Source organism: Xenopus tropicalis, chromosome 10 (genome assembly GCF_000004195.4).
Source record: "Xenopus tropicalis strain Nigerian chromosome 10, UCB_Xtro_10.0, whole genome shotgun sequence".
In the NCBI taxonomy this organism is placed as follows: domain Eukaryota; kingdom Metazoa; phylum Chordata; class Amphibia; order Anura; family Pipidae; genus Xenopus; species Xenopus tropicalis.
Genome location: NC_030686.2, coordinates 49,827,074 through 49,847,849, shown reverse-complemented (window position 1 = coordinate 49,847,849; position 20,776 = coordinate 49,827,074). Strand labels below are relative to the sequence as shown.

The window sequence follows — 20,776 nt, the reverse complement described above, 5'->3', positions numbered from 1 at the left end:
TGAGGGAATTAACTTCCCATTGAAACTGGTTGAAACAGAGACCAATGAGGGAATTAACTTCCCATTGAAACTGGGTGAAACAGAAAACACCGGGGGGTTAACTTCTCCTTTAAACTGGGTGAAACAGAAAACAATGAGAGGATTAATCCTCCCTAAAAAAATGTGTCAAGTACAGACTGTCACTGACCTATTCCTCTACTACTTTACAAAAAAATAGTTAAATAAACATTAACGTTAAAAAATCATGAACTATTTATTGGATTTAATTTCCAAAAACTCAAATTTTTCGAGGAACAATTTCAGAAAAATCGAGTACTGCCAAAACCTCATTCATAAACCTCGAAAATATCTAGAAGTAAAAAAAAAAATGCAATTTTTAGCAAATGTGCCCCTAAATGTCATGCTCTCCTGTCTGGCTCGCCATCATGGAAGATTTGATATAATATTAATAATAATATATATTCACCCCTCTCACGGGGGTCATGGTAAGTGATGAGCGAATCTGTGAAATCATTTGTGAAATGGCGGAAAATATATGAAACATTTTTTACACACGCAACTTTTTTGACGTTGATGGCAACTGTGCTTTTTGGCACAACCGCACCTTTTTACACCCTTTTTTGCGGCAACATTTTGCAGAAGTTTAGCAAAACAATTTGGCAAAAAGTATAATTTCTTTCATTTCTTTCATAAAAAACAGCTTTTGGGGGGGGCATCGCCTCAAAACCGGATTCAGTAATTCCTTTTTAATCTCAGATATTTCCTGCTTCTGTGTTTGCTTTACGTTCCACACTGGGACCCACAAGCCTATATATTATATGGCAGCTTCCCAGTGTAATATTCAATCTTTATTGTACAGACCTGTAACCGACACACACAGCTACAATGGATCATATAAAACCTTGTTTTACTACCAGTTGTAAAGGGCACATTCCTTTGGGGCATCCGAGGGGGGTGTCACCCAGAGCAATGGGAGTTAAAGGGTAACTCCACCCAAAACTATTTTCTTGAAAAATAATTATCGTATGCAGTCCGAATTTTTCCCATTCGGGATTCGAACTCGTGTTTTAATGAATTGGCCCCCTTGTGTGTATTTACTCGCTCCTATTTATTTCCATTGGTGATTTATACCTGTCTGCAACTTGTCTGTAAATAAAGAGCCTTTTGTACATTAATAACAGTTACTTCTGTCTGAGCCCTAAGAACCCGTGGCCTCTGGTTTAACACAGTTACCCCCTGGTAGGGCATTTTATATCCACTATTCTTTTGGTCTTATTTGTAATATTGTTTTGGGATGAGCTCAACAGCGCCCCCCCTGGGTATTTAACCTTAATACAAGATACAGTAGGGGGCAGTATGTGAATAAACACGTATCATGGGCCCAAGGGGCTTTGGCACCCAAGGGGGCAATCTCTGCCACTCCCCAAAGACAGGAGCAGGTAAATCCAGTGGGTGCAGTTTATTATATGGGACACTAGGGGGAAGAAAGTGACAAATGACGGCAATACCCCCGGGGGTTGTTCCCCTTTACATTAACATTTAGTATGATGTAGTGATTGCTATTCTGAGGCAATTTGCAATAGGTCTTCATTTTTTATTATTTGCTGTTTTTGAATGATTTAGCTTTTTGTTCAGCAGCTCTCCAGTTTGGAATATCAGCAGCTATCGGGTTGCTAGGGTCCAGTCTAACCTAGCAACCAGGCAATGGTTTGAAAGATATATAAAGAGGGCATAAATAGGAAGATAAGGAATAAAAAGTAACAATAACAATAAAACTGGAGCCTCACAGAGCAATAGGGTTTGGCTGCCGGGGTCAGTGACCCCCATTTGAAAGCTGCAAAGAGTCAGAAGAAGTAAAATAGTTAAAAACTATAATTAATAAATAAAGACCAATTGAAAAGTTGCTTAGAATTGGCCATTCTATAACATACTAAAAGTTAACCTGAAGGTGACCCCCCCCCTTCCTTTAGGCAAACAGCGGTATCAGGTATGTTTTTATAATCATTGGGGGGTATATTCCCCCCCAAATATACCTTTCCTTTTTAACTTTCTATTGGAAGGAATGTGGCACCCCATGTAGCGACCTGCCCCCCCCCCCCCCCCACACAATGATAACATGTGAGCAGCACCCCCAAACTAACAATAAGAAATAAAAGGCACTTATTATATGGGGTGTCTCCTGAATGCACCCCGATACTGCATGTGTATATATCCAGGAAAGTCAAGGTCAGAACACGTTGGGAGGAAAATGTTTTTATTTTAAATACACAGTTACATGAATTACACACAGGAACCAATAAGTGTCCCCAATACCAAAAAGCAAGCAACATATTACAGTAAAATGATAATACATCCCCTATAGTGGGATTATATAATATTGTGTGCCTTATAGTTCAGCACTGTGCGCTGATTCTAAGTAGGTTAAACCTCAGAACGTCAATCATGTACCAAAGCACCAAACAAACAGAGGGGAAACACTATGGCACCTCCTGCCCATATGTATAAATACAAATATACAGAGAAGGAATGTTCTGGGCACACAATAAGCTGTACCCCCATACTGTACTGTCTAAGGGAAACACTATGTTACCTCCTACCCATATGTATAAATACAAATATACAGAGAAGGAATGTTCTGGGCACACAATAAGCTGTACCCCCATACTGTACTGTCTAAGGGAAACACTATGGCACCCCCTACCCATATGTATAAATACAAATATACAGAGAGGGAATGTTCTGGGCACACAATAAGCTGTACCCCCATACTGTACTGTCTAAGGGAAACACTATGGCACCCCCTACCCATATGTATAAATACAAATATACAGAGAAGGAATGTTCTGGGCACACAATAAGCTGTACCCCCATACTGTACTGTCTAAGGGAAACACTATGGCACCCCCTACCCATATGTATAAATACAAATATACAGAGAGGGAATGTTCTGGGCACACAATAAGCTGTACCCCCATACTGTACTGTCTAAGGGAAACACTATGGCACCCCCTACCCATATGTATAAATACAAATATACAGAGAAGGAATGTTCTGGGCACACAATAAGCTGTACCCCCATACTGTACTGTCTAAGGGAAACACTATGGCACCCCCTACCCATATGTATAAATACAAATATACAGAGAAGGAATGTTCTGGGCACACAATAAGCTGTACCCCCATACTGTACTGTCTAAGGGAAACACTATGGCACCCCCTACCCATATGTATAAATACAAATATACAGAGAAGGAATGTTCTGGGCACACAATAAGCTGTACCCCCATACTGTACTGTCTAAGGGAAACACTATGGCACCCCCTACCCATATGTATAAATACAAATATACAGAGAAGGAATGTTCTGGGCACACAATAAGCTGTACCCCCATACTGTACTGTCTAAGGGAAACACTATGGCACCCCCTACCCATATGTATAAATACAAATATACAGAGAAGGAATGTTCTGGGCACACAATAAGCTGTACCCCCATACTGTACTGTCTAAGGGAAACACTATGGCACCTCCTACCCATATGTATAAATACAAATATACAGAGAAGGAATGTTCTGATCAAAGGATCTCCCTATCAGGTCCCACCCAGAGACGCTTCCTATTGGGGTACAGGCTCTAGCTAAGGACAGTCACAGAGGCACCCCCCCACACACAGAATGCAGCATGCAGGGGTTCGGTAAAGGTGGCAGTGAAGGTGTGTAAGTGCCTGATTTGGTCACACAGCTCATAGAAGGACACACTGCCGGCCTCACAGTCGAGATAGACCCCCAGCCGGTGGCAGGAAACCCTGTAGGGCAGGTGGGTTTCTTTACTGCCGTGTCTCCCCGAGAACCTCTGCTGCTTCTCTTCTAGTTTGCTGGAAGTTTCATATCGGTACAAACACCAGGACTTTGTATTCTCCCCAATGTAGGACCGGAACCCTTTCCTGGCTATACTGGGATAGGCCACCCCGATCCTCACTTCCCCCAGTTCACTCACCTCCACCTCCCAGTAGTGTTGGCCAGAAGCAAAGAGCCTGCTACTCAGGACCTGAGATTCCTGGAATCTCTCGGGGGATTCTGGGTAACACTGTCTTGTTTCGGAGTATGAGGCCATTTTATTGCCATTAGATACAAGCACGTTATTAGCGGCTGTGTTTCTATCCAGAGTTATATCGGTGGCCCTCTCAATGTACATTGGTGGGACTACACAGCACGAGGCCTCAAAACAAGAGACGCTCCTAAACACCGTCGGCTTCTCTTTCTTTTTGGTACAAGATGATGGTTTTTGCTGACTTTTTCCTGAGCAGCATGAAGTTTTTGGTTCTTCTGAAGGAGCCACATCATCTTCTGCCTTTTTGATGTCCATGGCTGGAGCCTTCTGCTTATAAATCAATGTTCTTATCTCAGTGACAATCCCATTTAATCCAGTGAGCAATGTCTCTGAGACCTGATCCATTTGCTCTAAAGCCGGGGCCTCAATGTCTTCTCCTCCTGGGCCCTCAATATCTCCCTCTTCGGTGTAACTAAGAGCAGCTCCTTCTGAATTCCATTCCTGAATGACCGCTATGGGGTTGACCATGTTGCACAGCTCCTCAATGTGATGGATGTTCTTCATCAGATTCTGTTTTTTTATTTCCAGCTCATTGATCTGATCAGTGAATGGATTTAACAGTTTCTTTTCCAACTGGGAGACTTCATGGTGGACCCTCTTCTCCAGGGCCTCCTGGTTTTTCCTGATGTCCTTAAAAAGGTTAGTGACTTCTTTGGCCTGATCTTCTGATTTACATTTGACTTGTCTCTTGCACTCCTCCAGTCTCTGCTGTCTTTCCTCAGTATTCTTTCTTTTTGGGGTCAGTTTCTCCAAAATATTTCTCAAACTCTCCTTTCTCTTCTCAGAGGCCTCATTCAGCTTCTCCACCTGGTGGCCCCTGTGTTCCAAAAGGCAGGACTCGCAGATACAGGCACCGTCCTCCTTGCAGTAATACTGCAGGACTTTGCCATGGATGGGGCACTTTTTGCTCTCAAAGACAGCCGTGGGCTCAGTGAGGAGGTGCTTGTCGGACTTGCTGTGCCAGTACAGGTGAGTGACACACAGGGAAGCCTCACACAGGAGACACGTCTTAGAAGCAGGTACAGGTGAGTGGACACAATAAGTGCAGAAGATGCCACTCTCTTTCTGGGTCAAACGGACCTTGTCCACTATATTCCGAAGGGTCAGATTTCTGGTAAGCTCTGGTCTTCTCATAGAACTCCTGCGACATTCTGGACAGGCAAAAACTTCCCCGCGGCTTTCCTCGCTCTCCCATGTTTTGGTAATGCAGCCCTGGCAGTAGTTGTGCCCACAAGGCAACATTACAGGGTTTACGTAGAGCTCCGTGCAGATGGAGCAGTTCAACTCATCCCTGAAATCAGCCAGCGCCATCACTGGGAGCAGGAAGGACAAAAAGCCCTCACAAGTCTTGTGGGCTCTCCAACCGTTTCAATCCCCAACGGCAGTCTTAAGACAGATCTTTCAGCACCGCTGGCAGTTGATTGTGTTCTAAAAGTGACCGCTCCAAAGTGACAGTTTCATAACAAATGTAACTGAATAATTCACAATAGAAGCCCAACCCTGTACTAGTTTTTCCTGTTGTAGAAAAGAGCCACACGTATGGAAAGTTGTTAAATTCAAGGCTAGAACTGGTGTAGCCAGTTGGCACTCAACAGACATTAAAGGAACACTAACCTTAGGAGCCGAGGCTGCTTTAGATATGGGAAAACAATTATTTTTCCATTTCTTATTTAATGGTCTCAGCCTGGTAATCATAGACCTGTAAGTCTGACATCTGCTGGGAAGAAGCTACAGTGTATCTCCAATTTTGTCAAGTGATCATGTTAAGGGTTTTTTGAACAATAATTAAATAATGAAATATTGCACCTTTTAGGATAGGGGTGGGCAAACTTTTTGGCTCAGGGGCCACACTGACTTACAGACAGGCCAGGCCGGGCCAGCGTTACGCGCAGGGCTGCCATCAGAAATCACGGGGCCTCTCAGCTCCCCCCCAGCATCCTCCAGTTCCCCACCCCAGCATACTCCAGCACCCCCCAGCATCCTCCAGCTCCCCACCCCAGCATCTTCCAGCTCCCCACCCCAGCATCCTCCAGCTACCCCCCAGCATCCTTTAGTTCCCCACCCCAGCATCCTCCAGCACCCCCCCAGCATCCTCCAGCTCCCCACCCCAGCATCCTCCAGCTCCCCACCCCAGCATCTTCCAGCTCCCCACCCCAGCATCCTCCAGCTACCCCCCCAGCATCCTCCAGCTCCCCACCCCAGCATCCTCCAGCACCCCCCCAGCATCCTCCAGCTCCCCACCCCAGCATCCTCCAGCTCCCCAGCATCCTCCTGCTCCCCACCCCAGCATCCTCCAGCTCCCCTCCTCAGCATCCTCCAGTTCCACTCCCCAGCATCCTGCAGCTCCCCCCAGCATCCTCCAACTTCTCCTCAAAATCCTCCCACCAGCTCCCCCCAGCATCCTCCATCTCCCACCCCTCCGCAGCGACCTGCGGCTTCCTGCAGCTCCCTCCTCCAGCGACACCCTACTTCCTCCGTCCTTGTCTGCTTCTGTACCCCCGGCATTCTTTTATATGGCTGCTCCCCGTGCATGCTGACGTCACACGCACAGGGTCCAACCAATCAGGGCCCGTCATTCTTTTAAGTGAGCCGGAGTCGGCAGGCCCTGATCAAAAATGTCAACGGGCCGGATGTGGCCTGTGGGCCATAGTTTTCCCACCCCTGTTTTAGGATAAAGTGTGGCTGCCATGGACATGCTGTCTGTGGATGGGTAGACAAGTGGCTGAAGGGCCATGCAACTTGCAACAGGGGGATTCATCCAGGCAGAGTCAGGGCCTACTGGCCAACCACGAGAAACTGGGGATCATGTAGCGGCTGATGAAATTCAGTGTAGATAAGTGTACGTTTATACACTTTGCATTTCAGTATAGATCCCCTTAATGGGACTAAGCTGGGGAAATCCATGATGGAGAAGGACCTGGGGGGTAACAGGAAGGACCAGCAAGGTGTCCTGTCATTTATAAATACACCAATTACTTCTTCTCAGTAAATTATTTCCATGATGGCAACACACGGGGGCAACAACAGAACTTTATAAATACACATTTATTTTACACAAACTTGCACAGGGGGTCACTTGGGCGGGTTGGACTTGATGGGCTTTGGTCTTTTTTTCAACTCAACATAAACAGTTAAATGTAACTATGTACTGTATGTAACTCTTGGTGCAGAATATCTTACACAGCCTTAGAAATATTCCCCTTTGGGTAAATACATATGGGGCATTTTTATTTCCTGGTCTTAGTGGTTAGAGGGTGTGAGGCAATTACTCTAGGTGTTTCCTCCTCTTCACCGTCCATGAAGGCTTCTATCATTGTTACAGTCCCTCTGTTTGCTGTATGGCACCAACATACAACCTTATACAGGTATGGGACCTGTTATCCAGAATGCTTGGGGCCAAGGGTCTTAAGTCTACTAAAAAATCAATAAAACATTAATTAAACCCTATGGGATTGTTTTGCATCCAATAAGGGGTAATTATATCTTAGTTGGGATCAAGTACAGGTACTGTTTTATTATTACAGAGAAAAGGGAATCATTTAACCATTAAATAAACCCAATAGGGCTGTTCTGCCCCCAATAAGGGGTAATTATATCTTAGTTGGGATCAAGTACAGGTACTGTTTTATTATTACAGAGAAAAGGGAATCATTTAACCATTAAATAAACCCAATAGGGCTGTTCTGCCCCAATAAGGGGTAATTATATCTTAGTTGGGATCAAGTACAGGTACTGTTTTATTATTACAGAGAAAAGGGAATCATTTAACCATTAAATAAACCCAATAGGGCTGTTCTGCCCCAATAAGGGGTAATTATATCTTAGTTGGGATCAAGTACAGGTACTGTTTTATTATTACAGAGAAAAGGGAATCATTTAACCATTAAATAAACCCAATAGGGCTGTTCTGCCCCAATAAGGGGTAATTATATCTTAGTTGGGATCAAGTACAGGTACTGTTTTATTATTACAGAGAAAAGGGAATCATTTAACCATTAAATAAACCCAATAGGGCTGTTCTGCCCCAATAAGGGGTAATTATATCTTAGTTGGGATCAAGTACAGGTACTGTTTTATTATTACAGAGAAAAGGGAATCATTTAACCATTAAATAAACCCAATAGGGCTGTTCTGCCCCAATAAGGGGTAATTATATCTTAGTTGGGATCAAGTACAGGTACTGTTTTATTATTACAGAGAAAAGGGAATCATTTAACCATTAAATAAACCCAATAGGGCTGTTCTGCCCCAATAAGGGGTAATTATATCTTAGTTGGGATCAAGTACAGGTACTGTTTTATTATTACAGAGAAAAGGGAATCATTTAACCATGAAATAAACCCAATAGAGCTGTTCTGCCCCAATAAGGGGTAATTATATCTTAGTTGGGATCAAGTACAGGTACTGTTTTATTATTACAGAGAAAAAGGAATCATTTAACCATTAAATAAACCCAATAGAGCTGTTCTGCCCCCAATAAGGGGTAATTATATCTTAGTTGGGATCAAGTACAGGTACTGTTTTATTATTACAGAGAAAAGGGAATCATTTAACCATTAAATAAACCCAATAGGGCTGTTCTGCCCCCAATAAGGGGTAATTATATCTTAGTTGGGATCAAGTACAGGTACTGTTTTATTATTACAGAGAAAAGGGAATCATTTAACCATGAAATAAACCCAATAGGGCTGTTCTGCCCCAATAAGGGGTAATTATATCTTAGTTGGGATCAAGTACAGGTACTGTTTTATTATTACAGAGAAAAAGGAATCATTTAACCATTAAATAAACCCAATAGGGCTGTTCTGCCCCAATAAGGGGTAATTATATCTTAGTTGGGATCAAGTACAGGTACTGTTTTATTATTACAGAGAAAAAGGAATCATTTAACCATTAAATAAACCCAATAGAGCTGTTCTGCCCCCAATAAGGGGTAATTATATCTTAGTTGGGATCAAGTACAGGTACTGTTTTATTATTACAGAGAAAAGGGAATCATTTAACCATTAAATAAACCCAATAGGGCTGTTCTGCCCCAATAAGGGGTAATTATATCTTAGTTGGGATCAAGTACAGGTACTGTTTTATTATTACAGAGAAAAAGGAAATCATTTTATAAAATTAAAATGATTTGCTTATAATGGAGTCTATGGGAGATGGCCTTTCCGTAATTCAAAACTTTTTGGATAATGGGTTTTCTGCATAAGGGATCCCATACCTGTAATGATTTTTATTAGTTATATATTACCTTTAATGGCAGTAGGCTGCTTTTTTGTGTATATGTACATCCTCTCAGATCAGCTGTGTGCTCTGTGCCTACCCAGGTATTTGGGGGGTTTAAGCGGGTCCCATAGAATAGACTTTATGTAACTAAGGGCCCATATGGAATGTGCAGAATGTTTAATGTCCCCTTGGGGGAATGGAAACCTTTGTATTCCAGCCCCTATGAATGCACCTCGGCATAGAGCTGACGGCACAGGATAAGTCGGTCACTTGGTTACATACACAGGAAGGTTGTTTTGGTTCCTGTAGCAGTTGGTATAAAAATGATATAAATTTCCTTGTGTTCTGACTGGCCCAAACTAGTTCTAGCCCTGAACATACAGTGAAACTCAGGGGCGTAGTGACTGGTATTTATATAGAGTTTCACAATGAGACATAGGGCTTCAAATCAAAAAGATCAAAGGAAAATCAGTTTGCTCCCCCTGGTAGAAACGCTAAGGAGAAAATATAACTGTGTCTTAAAGAGACACTGACACCAGAAATTAAACTTTTTATTAAAAAAATATATCATAAAATTGTTTCTGCATGATATATTTATACTTGTGCCCTAAAAGTATTTTCCAGATGCTTTTTCTCTATCTGATCCCCCATGTTCCTCTATGAGGGGGGGCGGCCATATTTGTGCAGCAGGATCCATTAGCATTTCATGGCAGTATCACTTTAATAATAATAATCAGCCCCACCTTGCCCCTCAGTGTGACTCCCATCCAAGGTTGGACTTTGGGGTGAAGGGCTCACCGGGGCTCACGCCCCAGGGGCTCTGCAGGTGCCCGCGCCACCCCCCCACAGGGGACCCCCCACCCAACGTCCTCCCCCGAGCGCATCAGGGGAGGAGCGGTCGGGCAGGGGGGAGCGCCGGCAAGGGTAGGGTCTGGGTTGCCGGGGCCCACTCGGATTTTTCCCGGTGTCCCGGAGGCCCAGTCCGACCCTGCTCCCATCACAAACATAATATAAGCATATCTACTAATTGCCCCAAATGTAACAAGACAAAAAGGGAATTCTGATTATGGAATGTGAATTATACCTGTCATTATACCTGGGCTGGCACCCGTACTACTAGTTGTAGCTGCTGAGATGATACTACACAGTGAGATGTTGCAGGATGATTGGGTTCGATGGCTTCTTCCTTCTGGGCTTTTCAGTAATAGGGTCTGTAACCCCTATTTGGCTATTAAATAGTTAAAACCCAGGCTAGTGTAGGTGTTAGAGCGTGGGGTACATGTAACTCTCTTAGACAGGATGGGCCTTCGCTATGTGGAAGAGACCTGCGGAGCTGGGGGTGTAGTGTAATTACAACTCAGTGTAGCTGTGTGCAGTGCAGATTAGCTAAGATGGACGCCAGAAGGTTCTTGTAGTTGAACTATAGACAGGTTTATTGTCAGAGACAAATGGCAATGCAGGATTATACTCACAATGCAGATACAGATGTTAAATGATAGTGGTACTATGAGGACAACAAGACACCGGCTTATCCCACCTCTTTTGGGAGTCTGGGCAGGGTAAATGCCCCTGGGCAGCCTGGCACCCCTATGGAAGCAGTCAGATAGATACCTCAGTCCTCAGGTTGATAACCCCTAGCGTGAGAGTCCTACAGCCGACTGTGGAACAGGGTTAAGATACTGCCTGTCTCATATGTCTTAACCGTGGCCCTACGCTGAGGCAACAGTCCCTGTATGGAAGGTACTTCCAACTATTCTCCTTGGTGGAGCCGAGACTGCTCTTGCTTCCATCCCTCTCTATCTCACTCTCCTAGAGAGTGCTCTTACATGAGTAACTGTCTAACTGGTCCTCGCTCACGAGGTCCCTGTCCCCGACTTCACCAGAGTAGGTATTAATCTCTGGGGCAATAAGGCTTTACTGGGGCCTATTCTGATCCCTGAGACACAGAGGCAGCCAAAGAGGAAGCCACGCCTCCTTGCTAAACACTATATTGGAATGCAAGTGATGTGGTCAACCAAATAAACCAATAAGGTATAAGTGCAGATACATGGGTCTTTGCCCAGTGGTAGGGTTTAAAGCCATAGGGGCAGATTAACCCTATGGGTCCCTACACAATTATCTTTCCACTCATTAACCACTTGGGAGCAATGTTAGAATTCCAATATAGACCTGAGTACATATCTCCTTATAATGTGTGGGTGGAGCCCTTAGTGTAACAGATAATGATCTCCCCTTTGGGTCCCACCCAGGGACCCTTCCTATTGGGGTACAGGCTCTAGCTAAGGACAGTCACAGAGGCACCCCCCCACACACAGAATGCAGCATGCAGGGGTTCGGTGAAGGTGGCAGTGAAGGTGTGTAAGTGCCTGATTTGGTCACACAGCTCATAGAAGGACACACTGCCGGCCTCACAGTCGAGATAAACCCCCAGCCTGGGGCAGGAAACCCTGTAGGGCAGGTGGGTTCCTTTACTGCCGTGTCTCCCCGAGAACCTCTGCCGCTTCTCTTCTAGTTTGCTGGAAGTTTCATATCTGTACAAACACCAGGACTTTGTATTCTCCCCAATGTAGGACCGGAACCCTTTCCTGGCTATACTGGGATAGGCCACCCCGATCCTCACTTCCCCCAGTTCACTCACCTCCACCTCCCAGTAGTGTTGGCCAGAAGCAAAGAGCCTGCTACTCAGGACCTGAGATTCCTGGAATCTCTCAGGGGATTCTGGGTAACACTGGCTGGTTTCAGAATATGACAATGTTTTATTGCCATTAGATACAAGCACGTTGTTAGCGGCCGTGTTTCTATCCAGAGTTATATCGGTGGCCCTCTCAATGTACATTGGTGGGACTACACAGCACGAGGCCTCAAAACAAGAGACGCTCCCAAACACTGTTGGTTTTTCTGCCTCTTGGGTACAAGCTGAGCTGAGTTGCTGGGCTGTTCCTGAGCAGCATGGGGTTTTTGGTCCCACATCAGACTTCTGTAGGTCCATGGCTGGAGGCTTCTCCTTATCAATCAATGTTCTTATCTCAGGGACAATCCTATTTAATCCCATGAGCAGCATCTCTGAGACCTGGTCCATCTGCTCTAAAGCCGGGGCCTCTATGTCTTCTCCTCCTGGGACATCAATATCTCCCTCTTCGGTATAACCAAGAGCATCTCCTTCTGAATTCCAATCCTGTAGGACCGCTATTGGGTTGACCATATTGCACAGCTCCTCAATGTGTTGGATCTTCCTGATCAGCTCATTCTTCTTGATTTCCAGCTGCTTCATCTGAAAAGAGAGTGGGGAAGAAAGTTGCCTTCTCAGCCCGTAGATTTCCTGGCAGGCTTGGCTTTTCAGAGCTTCAAGTTTTAATCTGATGCCTCTGAAGATGTCAATGACTTGCTTGATCTGATGTTCTGCTCTACCTTCCACTTCTCGGCTGTGCTCCCGTAGTCTCTGCTGTCGTTCCTCAATTTCGTTTCTCTCTGGGCTCAGTTTCTCCAAAATGGTTTTCAAACTCTCCTTTCTCTTGTCAGAGGCCTCGTTCAGCTTCTCCACCTGGTGGCCCCTGTGCTCTACATCCATGGTGCAGGACTTACAGATACAAGTAGCATCCTCCTCGCAATAATACTGCAGGTCATCGCCATGGATGGGGCACTTTTTGCTCTCAAAGTCCTTCGTTGGCTCAGTGAGGAGGTGCTTGTCGGACTTGCTGTGCCAGTACAGGTGAGTGACACACAGGGAAGCCTCACACAGGAGACACGTCTTAGAAGCAGGTACAGGTGAGTGGACACAATAAGTGCAGAAGATGCCACTCTCCTCCTGATTAAGACGGACCTTGTCCACTATCATCTTCAGAGTCACATTGCTTGTAAGTTGGGGTCTTCTCATAACGCTCTTGCAACAAAGGGGGCAGGAGTAATCTTCCCCCAGCCTCTCCCTGCTGTTCCACGTATTAGTCATGCAACCCCGGCAGAAGTTGTGCCCACAGGTCAGCGTTACCGGGTCGGTATAAACGTTCCGGCAGATGGAACAGGTCAGACTGTCCGTCAGATCCCCCATCGGACAAAAGTCTTCTCCTCGAGTTGCTAAGCCCAAAAACTTCTACCCAATTGTCGTTTCAAGAACTCAGATAAGAAGTTACAGCTCCAAAGCTGCAACTTTATAGCAAACATTGCTGAATTAATTACAGCCGTGGACCGGTTTCACCTGTTGTAGGGAAAGTCCTGCCAATTAAGGCTGGAACTGGAGCCTGATGAGCTCTCAATGCAAAGTAAAGGAACATTCATGATATATTACGGAAGTAGATAAGTTACCATTCAGGAGTGAAATTATTTTTAGATTCCTTAGACTCTTATATGGATATGATATGGATAGGGGTACATGGGCTCAGCCTGGTGATTACAGACCGGTATGTCATCCACTGAAGTAGGTATCTCCAGGTTTGTTAAGAGATCCCATTAACGAATGTTTTGTAGCGAGAATGTCCATTCTCAAGGAAGGTCTAAGGACCTTGGATGGGCTGTTTGTATATGGACAGAGAACTTGCTGAAGGAGTATGCACAGAGAGTAGTGTTATTAGACAGGAGTCTATCCAGGATGGGCCGTGCCTTCAGGTGAATCCAGTAGGGTCAGCGGATGGGACCTCAAGGGGATGAGGTCACATCAGCCAATCAGTTTCCTACATGGGGTAAGATGACATTTATAAGTAGAGAATTGCGCTTGGGATTAATGAGACTAAGTAAGGTGAATCCTTGGTGGGGACGGGCCTGGGGGTACTTGGCTAATTGCAGTAGCCAGGGCGGGCAGGTATTGGGTCTCTATTTAATTCACACAGTCAAACACTCCTAAAATTTCCATTTCTGCCCCAAAACCTTCTGTAACGTATTTAGTTGCCCGGTCCCACTAGGTATGGTGCCCTGTAGCCTTTTTATTTCCTGGTATCAGGGGCCCGAGGCAGGGAGTTCCCTCACATAATAAAGAGGGTGTCGGGAAGATGCTCATTGGGATTCAAGGCGTTTCCCACATTTCTCCTCCGTGCCATCTACTAAAGCTTCTATAGTTGTTATACACAGACTGGCACTGAATGGCACCTACTGACACCCCCATACTGGTACCATATACGTTCATATAGCCATATATATATATTCATGTCTGTGCAATGCAGCGTAGTACTGGAAAATCATGGAAAGTAGATTTATCCCCCCCAGAATATAAAGCAGCACGGGGGTAAGTAAAGGTAAAGGCCGGTGGGTTTGAGTAGAGAGAACTTTTCCTACAAAAAACTGAGCCTTCAAAATGGCCGCAGGTCTCATCTGATTCTGGTGCAGCAAAGTCCAAGCTAAAAATACGACAAACACGTTATAGGGGCCACATGTGTTTATTAACCAATAGGGACTGAGGAATCACTGTTCAATACCAGATCCCAGTCATGGACCCAAACTGTCCTACCTAAAGCAATTAGTTTTGGGTCTAAATGGATAGAAAGGCATATATTCACACAATAATCTATATTTTCATTTTCTACATACACAATATAGCACCCCCTACCCATATGTATAAATACAAATATACAGAGAGGGAATGTTCTGGGCACACAATAAGCTGTACCCCCATACTGTACTGTCTAAGGGAAACACTATGGCACCCCCTACCCATATGTATAAATACAAATATACAGAGAGGGAATGTTCTGGGCACACAATAAGCTGTACCCCCATACTGTACTGTCTAAGGGAAACACTATGGCACCCCCTACCCATATGTATAAATACAAATATACAGAGAATGAATGTTCTGGGCACACAATAAGCTGTACCCCCATACTGTACTGTCTAAGGGAAACACTATGGCACCTCCTACCCATATGTATAAATACAAATATACAGAGAAGGAATGTTCTGGGCACACAATAAGCTGTACCCCCATACTGTACTGTCTAAGGGAAACACTATGGCACCTCCTACCCATATGTATAAATACAAATATACAGAGAAGGAATGTTCTGGGCACACAATAAGCTGTACCCCCATACTGTACTGTCTAAGGGAAACACTATGGCACCTCCTACCCATATGTATAAATACAAATATACAGAGAAGGAATGTTCTGGGCACACAATAAGCTGTACCCCCATACTGTACTGTCTAAGGGAAACACTATGGCACCCCCTACCCATATGTATAAATACAAATATACAGAGAGGGAATGTTCTGGGCACACAATAAGCTGTACCCCCATACTGTACTGTCTAAGGGAAACACTATGGCACCCCTACTTTTGATTTAAGGGTCTCTCTATCAGGTCCTACCCAGGGTCCCTTCCTATTGGGGTACAGGCTCTAGCTAAGGACAGTCACAGAGGCACCCCCCCACACACAGAATGCAGCATGCAGGGGTTCGGTGAAGGTGGCAGTGAAGGTGTGTAAGTGCCTGACTGGGTTGCTCAGCTCATAAAAAGACAGATTGCCGGCCTCATAGTCCAGGAAGACCCCCAGCCGGCGGCAGGAGACCCTGTAGGGGTGATGGGTGTCTCTACTGCCGTGTCTCGCTGAGCATTTCTGCTGCTTTTTTCCTAAGTCATTGGTGGTTTCATATCGGTACAAACACCAGGACTTTGTATTCTCCCCAATGTAGGACTGGAACCCTTTCCTCGCTATACTGGGATAGGCCACCCCGATCCTCACTTCCCCCAGTTCACTCACCTCCACCTTCCAGCTGTGTTGGCCAGAGGTGAAGACCCCACTACTCAAGACCTGAGATTCCTGAAATCTCTCAGGGGATTCTGGGTAACAATGGTGGGTTTGGGAGTGCGACACTGATTTATGGTCAGCAGAAACCCCCACGTTGGTCGAAGCTGTGTTTGTGTCGAGAGTGATATCTACAGACACCGTAGTGTTCATTGGTGGAACCACACAGCCTTGGGGCACAGAGCTATGGGCATTCTTTAAACCCACTGGCCTACTATCTTTCTGAAACTTAGCGACTATCCCATTTAACCCCGTGACCAACGTCTCTAAGACCTGATCCATCTGCTTTAAATCGGGGGCCTCTAGGTCTTCTCCTCCTCTGTCCTCATTGTCTCCATCCTCGGTAGAACCAAGGGCAGATCCTCCTGAATTCCATTCCTGTAGAACAGCTACAGGGTTGACCATGTTGCCCAGCTCCTCAACGTCACGGATCTTCCCGCTCAGCTCATTTCTCCTCAGTTCCAGTTTCTTGAGCTGATCAGTGAATGGGAGGGACAGTTGCTTTTTGAAGCAGAAGATCTCACCCAGGACTCGCTGCTCTAAGGCCTCGTATTGCTCCTTGATGCCACTAAGAAGGAGGTTGACTTGCTTGATCTGATGTTCCGACGTATCCTCTATTACTCTCTTGTTCTCTCTTAGCTGACGTTCTTTTTCCTCAATCTCTTTTCTGTGTGGGATAAGTTGGTCCAAAACCTCTCTCAAACCCTCCTTCTTCTTCTCAGAGGCCTTGGTCAGTTTCTCCACCTGGTGGTCCTTGTGCTCTCCATCCGTGGTGCAGGACTCACAGATACAGGCACCATCCTCCTCGCAGTAATACAGCAGGACTTTGCCATGGATGGGGCACATTCTGCTCTCAAAGGCATCTGATGGCTCAGTGAGGAGGTGCTTGCCGGACCTGCTGTGCCGGCGGAGGTGTGCGGCACAGAGAGAAGCCTCACACAGGAGACATGTTTTCACAGCAACTACATCAAAGTGGACACAGTAAGTGCAGAAGATGTCACTGTCCTTCTGGTTCAAGCAGAACTTGTCCACTATCTCCCTCAGAGTCCAATTTATGGTCAGCTCTGGCCTTGGCTTGAAACTCCTGCAACATTCTGGACACGTCAGTGGTTCCTTCAGGTTTTCCCACCTTTCATGAATACACGTGGAGCAGAAGCTGTGGCCGCACTGCAGGGTTACGGGGTCGGTATAAATCTCCCGACAGATGGAGCACTTCAGATGGTCTCTCACATCAGGCAGCACCATTTCTGAAGGTCTTCTATTAAAATTTCTACCCTTTAGCTCGATTTTCCCTTTAAATTACTGCCAATTACCCGTGCAGTTCTGGAAGAGATGGCTCTAAAGCTGTGTGTTTGTAGCAAGCATTGCTGAAACAATAACACCAAACCCCTGCCCACTACCAGCCTTTCCGCCTGTAGAGAAAGGAGTCGCGTAGATGCCATTGGCAAGATATCCCAGTTAAGATCTTGTGTAGCCTGTTAGTCAACAACCGAAATTAAAGGAGAACTCCACCCAACAACTAGTTATTGCATAATGAAAGGAAAATATAATTCTTAATTACCGTATATACTCGAGTATAAGCCGATCCGAATATAAGCCGAGGTACCTAATTTTACCTAAGAAAACTGGAAAAACTTATTGACTCGAGTATAAGCCTAGGGTGGGAATTGCAGCAGCTACTGCTAAGTTGCATCAGTGGGGTATATGTTTTTAAGAAAAACAGTAAACTAGCTCTGTAAGTGGAGAAGAGGGTCAACAAAAACAATAGAGTACTAGCTCAAACAGCAACCAAGCTAAAACACAAAGAGGTAAAATACTTTAAAACTATATATAGTTTATATAGAATATAAAGTGCAATGTCTAGTGCAGAATGGGACAGGTGAGGATGGTAAATGAAGATTAATTTGGGAGCGGGCCCGGGCACTGGAGGGTCTGGTTGCGGGCAGCCATGACCTATGGCACCCGACTCGAGTATAAGCCGAGGGCGACTTTTTCAGCACATTTTGGGTGCTGAAAAACTAGGCTTATACTCAAGTATATACAGTACTTTGCAATATCCATTCATTAAAATTGTTCAATAGCTTTAAAGTTATTGTAAATGTAATTGCCATCACAAGCAGTAATAGACAGTATAGTGCGTTGTTTTTGCAGGAATGTCGGCCATTAAAGTTCATAGGGTCTATTTATATTTTGGGGTCTCTACATGCCCCATTGTCAGATAATCCCAAGCATGTTGGGTGTCAAACTATTCAGAAGACCCCTGGCATTCATGTTTAGGATGTTTTATCTCAGTGACTAATGACACATGGAAGATGAAATGCTGTAAATTTTTGCTGTAAGTTTTTAAAGTTATTATCAGAAATTGTATAATAACCACTGCAGTTTGGTATTAAAAAGACATTTTTTTTTCAGCAGAATGTGTAATTTCCCAAAATATATGGCTGTAAATGTTTAATTCTTAAAATTAATTGCTTTCCTATTTTTCAATAACACATGGCGGCATTGTCATCAGTGAAACTGTGCTGTCTCTCTCTCTCTCTCTGACTGGAATGAGGTAGGAAAGCACAAAAAAAACCTTGGTATGCACGTGGCACGTACCCAATGGGAGCTTTGTTTCTCTATATCAGTCCTCTCATGGGGGCACCAAACCAAATCAGTCAGAAAACCCAGTCTGTCCCATTCACCGGTGACTAAGAGGATAAATATTCTTAAAAGCCTCTTTTTGTACCAACCATTGTTCTACGGTAGAGAAAAGCTCATCACTGATTGGTTGCTATGATTCACTGCCCAGGGGCAGATTTTCCCAGTGTTTATAAATAAGCCCCCCTGTGGTGTCTTCTTAAAATTGAACCAATCAGATTCTAGCAAAGGTTAGGCTCTCTCTTAGAAACATGTGGGATTGTGTAGGCAGTAACCCGTGGCAACCAAATGTTTATTTTCATTGTCCTGCCTGCTGATTGGTTGCTATGGGTTACTGCCCAGGTGCAAAATTTGCCCATTAATAAGAAAATAACCAGTTGCCCACACCTGAGTGTTCCCCTGCACTGCTTCACTTCCTGCTTCCTGGCTCTAGTCATGTGACCGGGCTTCACCAGTATGAGGGGGCGCAGCTCTGTGCTGATTAGGCCGCTTTCTCAATGAAATTGACTATTAATAAAAGCTGCCCCATTGGTTTTGGGGTGCAAAGCCTTTATTAAAGGGGAACTCTGCCTAAAAAAATGATTTTATTTTGCGTCATGAAAAAAACCATCATTATAAGCAGCTTATTGAAATTCCAGTGGTTTCCTAGGTTTGTGTAAATGTCATTTAATTCAGCGTTTCTCCTTCCCTCCTGTTCCCTGGGTCCAACTCATGACACAATGGATCAGGAGTCAGAACTCCTCTGGGGTTGTTCACCTTTATATCAACATTATGAAATTTGCAATTGGTCTTCATTTTTTTTTATCATTTGTGGGTTTTTGAGTTACTTCGCTTTATATTCAGCAGCTCTCCAGTTTGGCATTTCAGCAGCTATTTGGTTGCTAGGGTCCAATATTACCTTAGCAACCAGGCACTGATTGAAATGAGGGGCTGGAATACAAATAGGAGAGTAAAATAAGGAATAAAAAGTAGCAACAGCAATAAAATTGTAGCCTTATAGAGCATTTGTTTTTAGTATGTTGGGTCAGTGACCCCCATTTAAAAACTGGAAAGAGTTCTAAGTAGAAGGCAAATAATTAGAAAAACTATAGAAAAATAAATACTGAAGACCAATTGAAAAGTTGCTAGGAATAGGCCATTCTTTAACATACTAACAGTTAACTTAAAGGTGATGTAGGGAATAATATTCTGAAACTATTTGCAATTGGTCTTTATTTTGTATTATATGTGTCTTTTTTAATTATTTTGCTTTTAGTTCAGCAGCTCCCCAGTGTGGAATTTTAGAAGCTATCTGGTTGCTAGGGTTCAAATTACCTTAGTAACCAAGCAGCGGTGTGAGTGAGGCATTGGAATATAGAGGGGCTGAAAGAAAGATAGATAATAAAAAGTAACAATAAAACTGGAGCCTCACAGAGCAATAGGGTTTGGCTGCCGGGGTCAGTGACCCCTATTTGAAAGCTGCAAAGAGGCAGAAAAAGGCAAATAATTCAGAAACTATAAATTCTGTAATACACTAAAGGTTAATTTAACGGTGACCCACCCCTTTAAGGTATTAACCATTTTTAATTTGCCGCTATAACAACAGCGCCACCTGCTGGTCATTTTTGCCAACTACCTGCCGCAGGATAAAGGGAAAATAAACCTTTTGTGATGTTGCTCAGTTTAGGAAATACAAATGTGAGAGTCCATGGGATGTTTCTCTGGCAGATTCTGAGCACAGCAGGATTGGGTCTCTGCCCCCCAACTTTTGACAGCTGGCCAAGCGACCAATGGGCAAGTTGAGCTGTTAATCTGCCCCCAATGAGAGACTGTGTGAATAGGGATGGAACACAGTATATATAAAGATGTAGTGAGCCCCCCCGCCCCGGTGACAGGTGGGCCGACCCACAGCAGGTGGGTAACGGCTCCAACTAGTTAGTAACTGCCATAAGGTAATGTTGTTGGTACCGGTGGGGGGGTATTATACTCCTTTGCCCCCAGGAGGCTCAGCAAAGGGAATGTGAGGATTTAACTCCAGGAAGGAAGGGGTTAATGTGGGACTGCCTATAGGAAGGAGCCTTTCATTCTGCAGTC

The 20,776-nt window shown here is 44.6% G+C and overlaps 3 protein-coding genes across 3 annotated transcripts; all 3 read right to left on the bottom strand.

Annotated features, from left to right (window-relative positions):
- Positions 1-3,501: 3,501 nt before the first annotated feature.
- Positions 3,502-5,582, bottom strand: LOC100496318 (E3 ubiquitin/ISG15 ligase TRIM25). The gene has a single exon (XM_002937013.5). The coding sequence runs from the start codon at positions 5,418-5,420 to the stop codon at positions 3,633-3,635; it is 1,788 nt and encodes a 595-aa protein (XP_002937059.2). The 5' UTR covers positions 5,421-5,582; the 3' UTR covers positions 3,502-3,632.
- A 5,794-nt stretch (positions 5,583-11,376) lies between these two features.
- Positions 11,377-13,432, bottom strand: LOC108645161 (E3 ubiquitin/ISG15 ligase TRIM25). The gene has a single exon (XM_018089993.2). The coding sequence runs from the start codon at positions 13,375-13,377 to the stop codon at positions 11,608-11,610; it is 1,770 nt and encodes a 589-aa protein (XP_017945482.2). The 5' UTR covers positions 13,378-13,432; the 3' UTR covers positions 11,377-11,607.
- Positions 13,433-15,521: 2,089 nt separating this feature from the next.
- Positions 15,522-17,449, bottom strand: LOC100496627 (E3 ubiquitin-protein ligase RNF135). The gene has a single exon (XM_018089994.2). It carries the CDS (start codon positions 17,306-17,308, stop codon positions 15,656-15,658), a length of 1,653 nt encoding a protein of 550 aa, XP_017945483.2. The 5' UTR covers positions 17,309-17,449; the 3' UTR covers positions 15,522-15,655.
- Positions 17,450-20,776: the final 3,327 nt, after the last annotated feature.

Coding starts and splice junctions, on each gene's coding strand:
- LOC100496318 (XM_002937013.5), bottom strand. CDS start 5,420: ATGGCGCTGGCTGATTTCAGGGATGAGTTGAACTGCTCCATCTGCACG.
- LOC108645161 (XM_018089993.2), bottom strand. CDS start 13,377: ATGGGGGATCTGACGGACAGTCTGACCTGTTCCATCTGCCGGAACGTT.
- LOC100496627 (XM_018089994.2), bottom strand. CDS start 17,308: ATGGTGCTGCCTGATGTGAGAGACCATCTGAAGTGCTCCATCTGTCGG.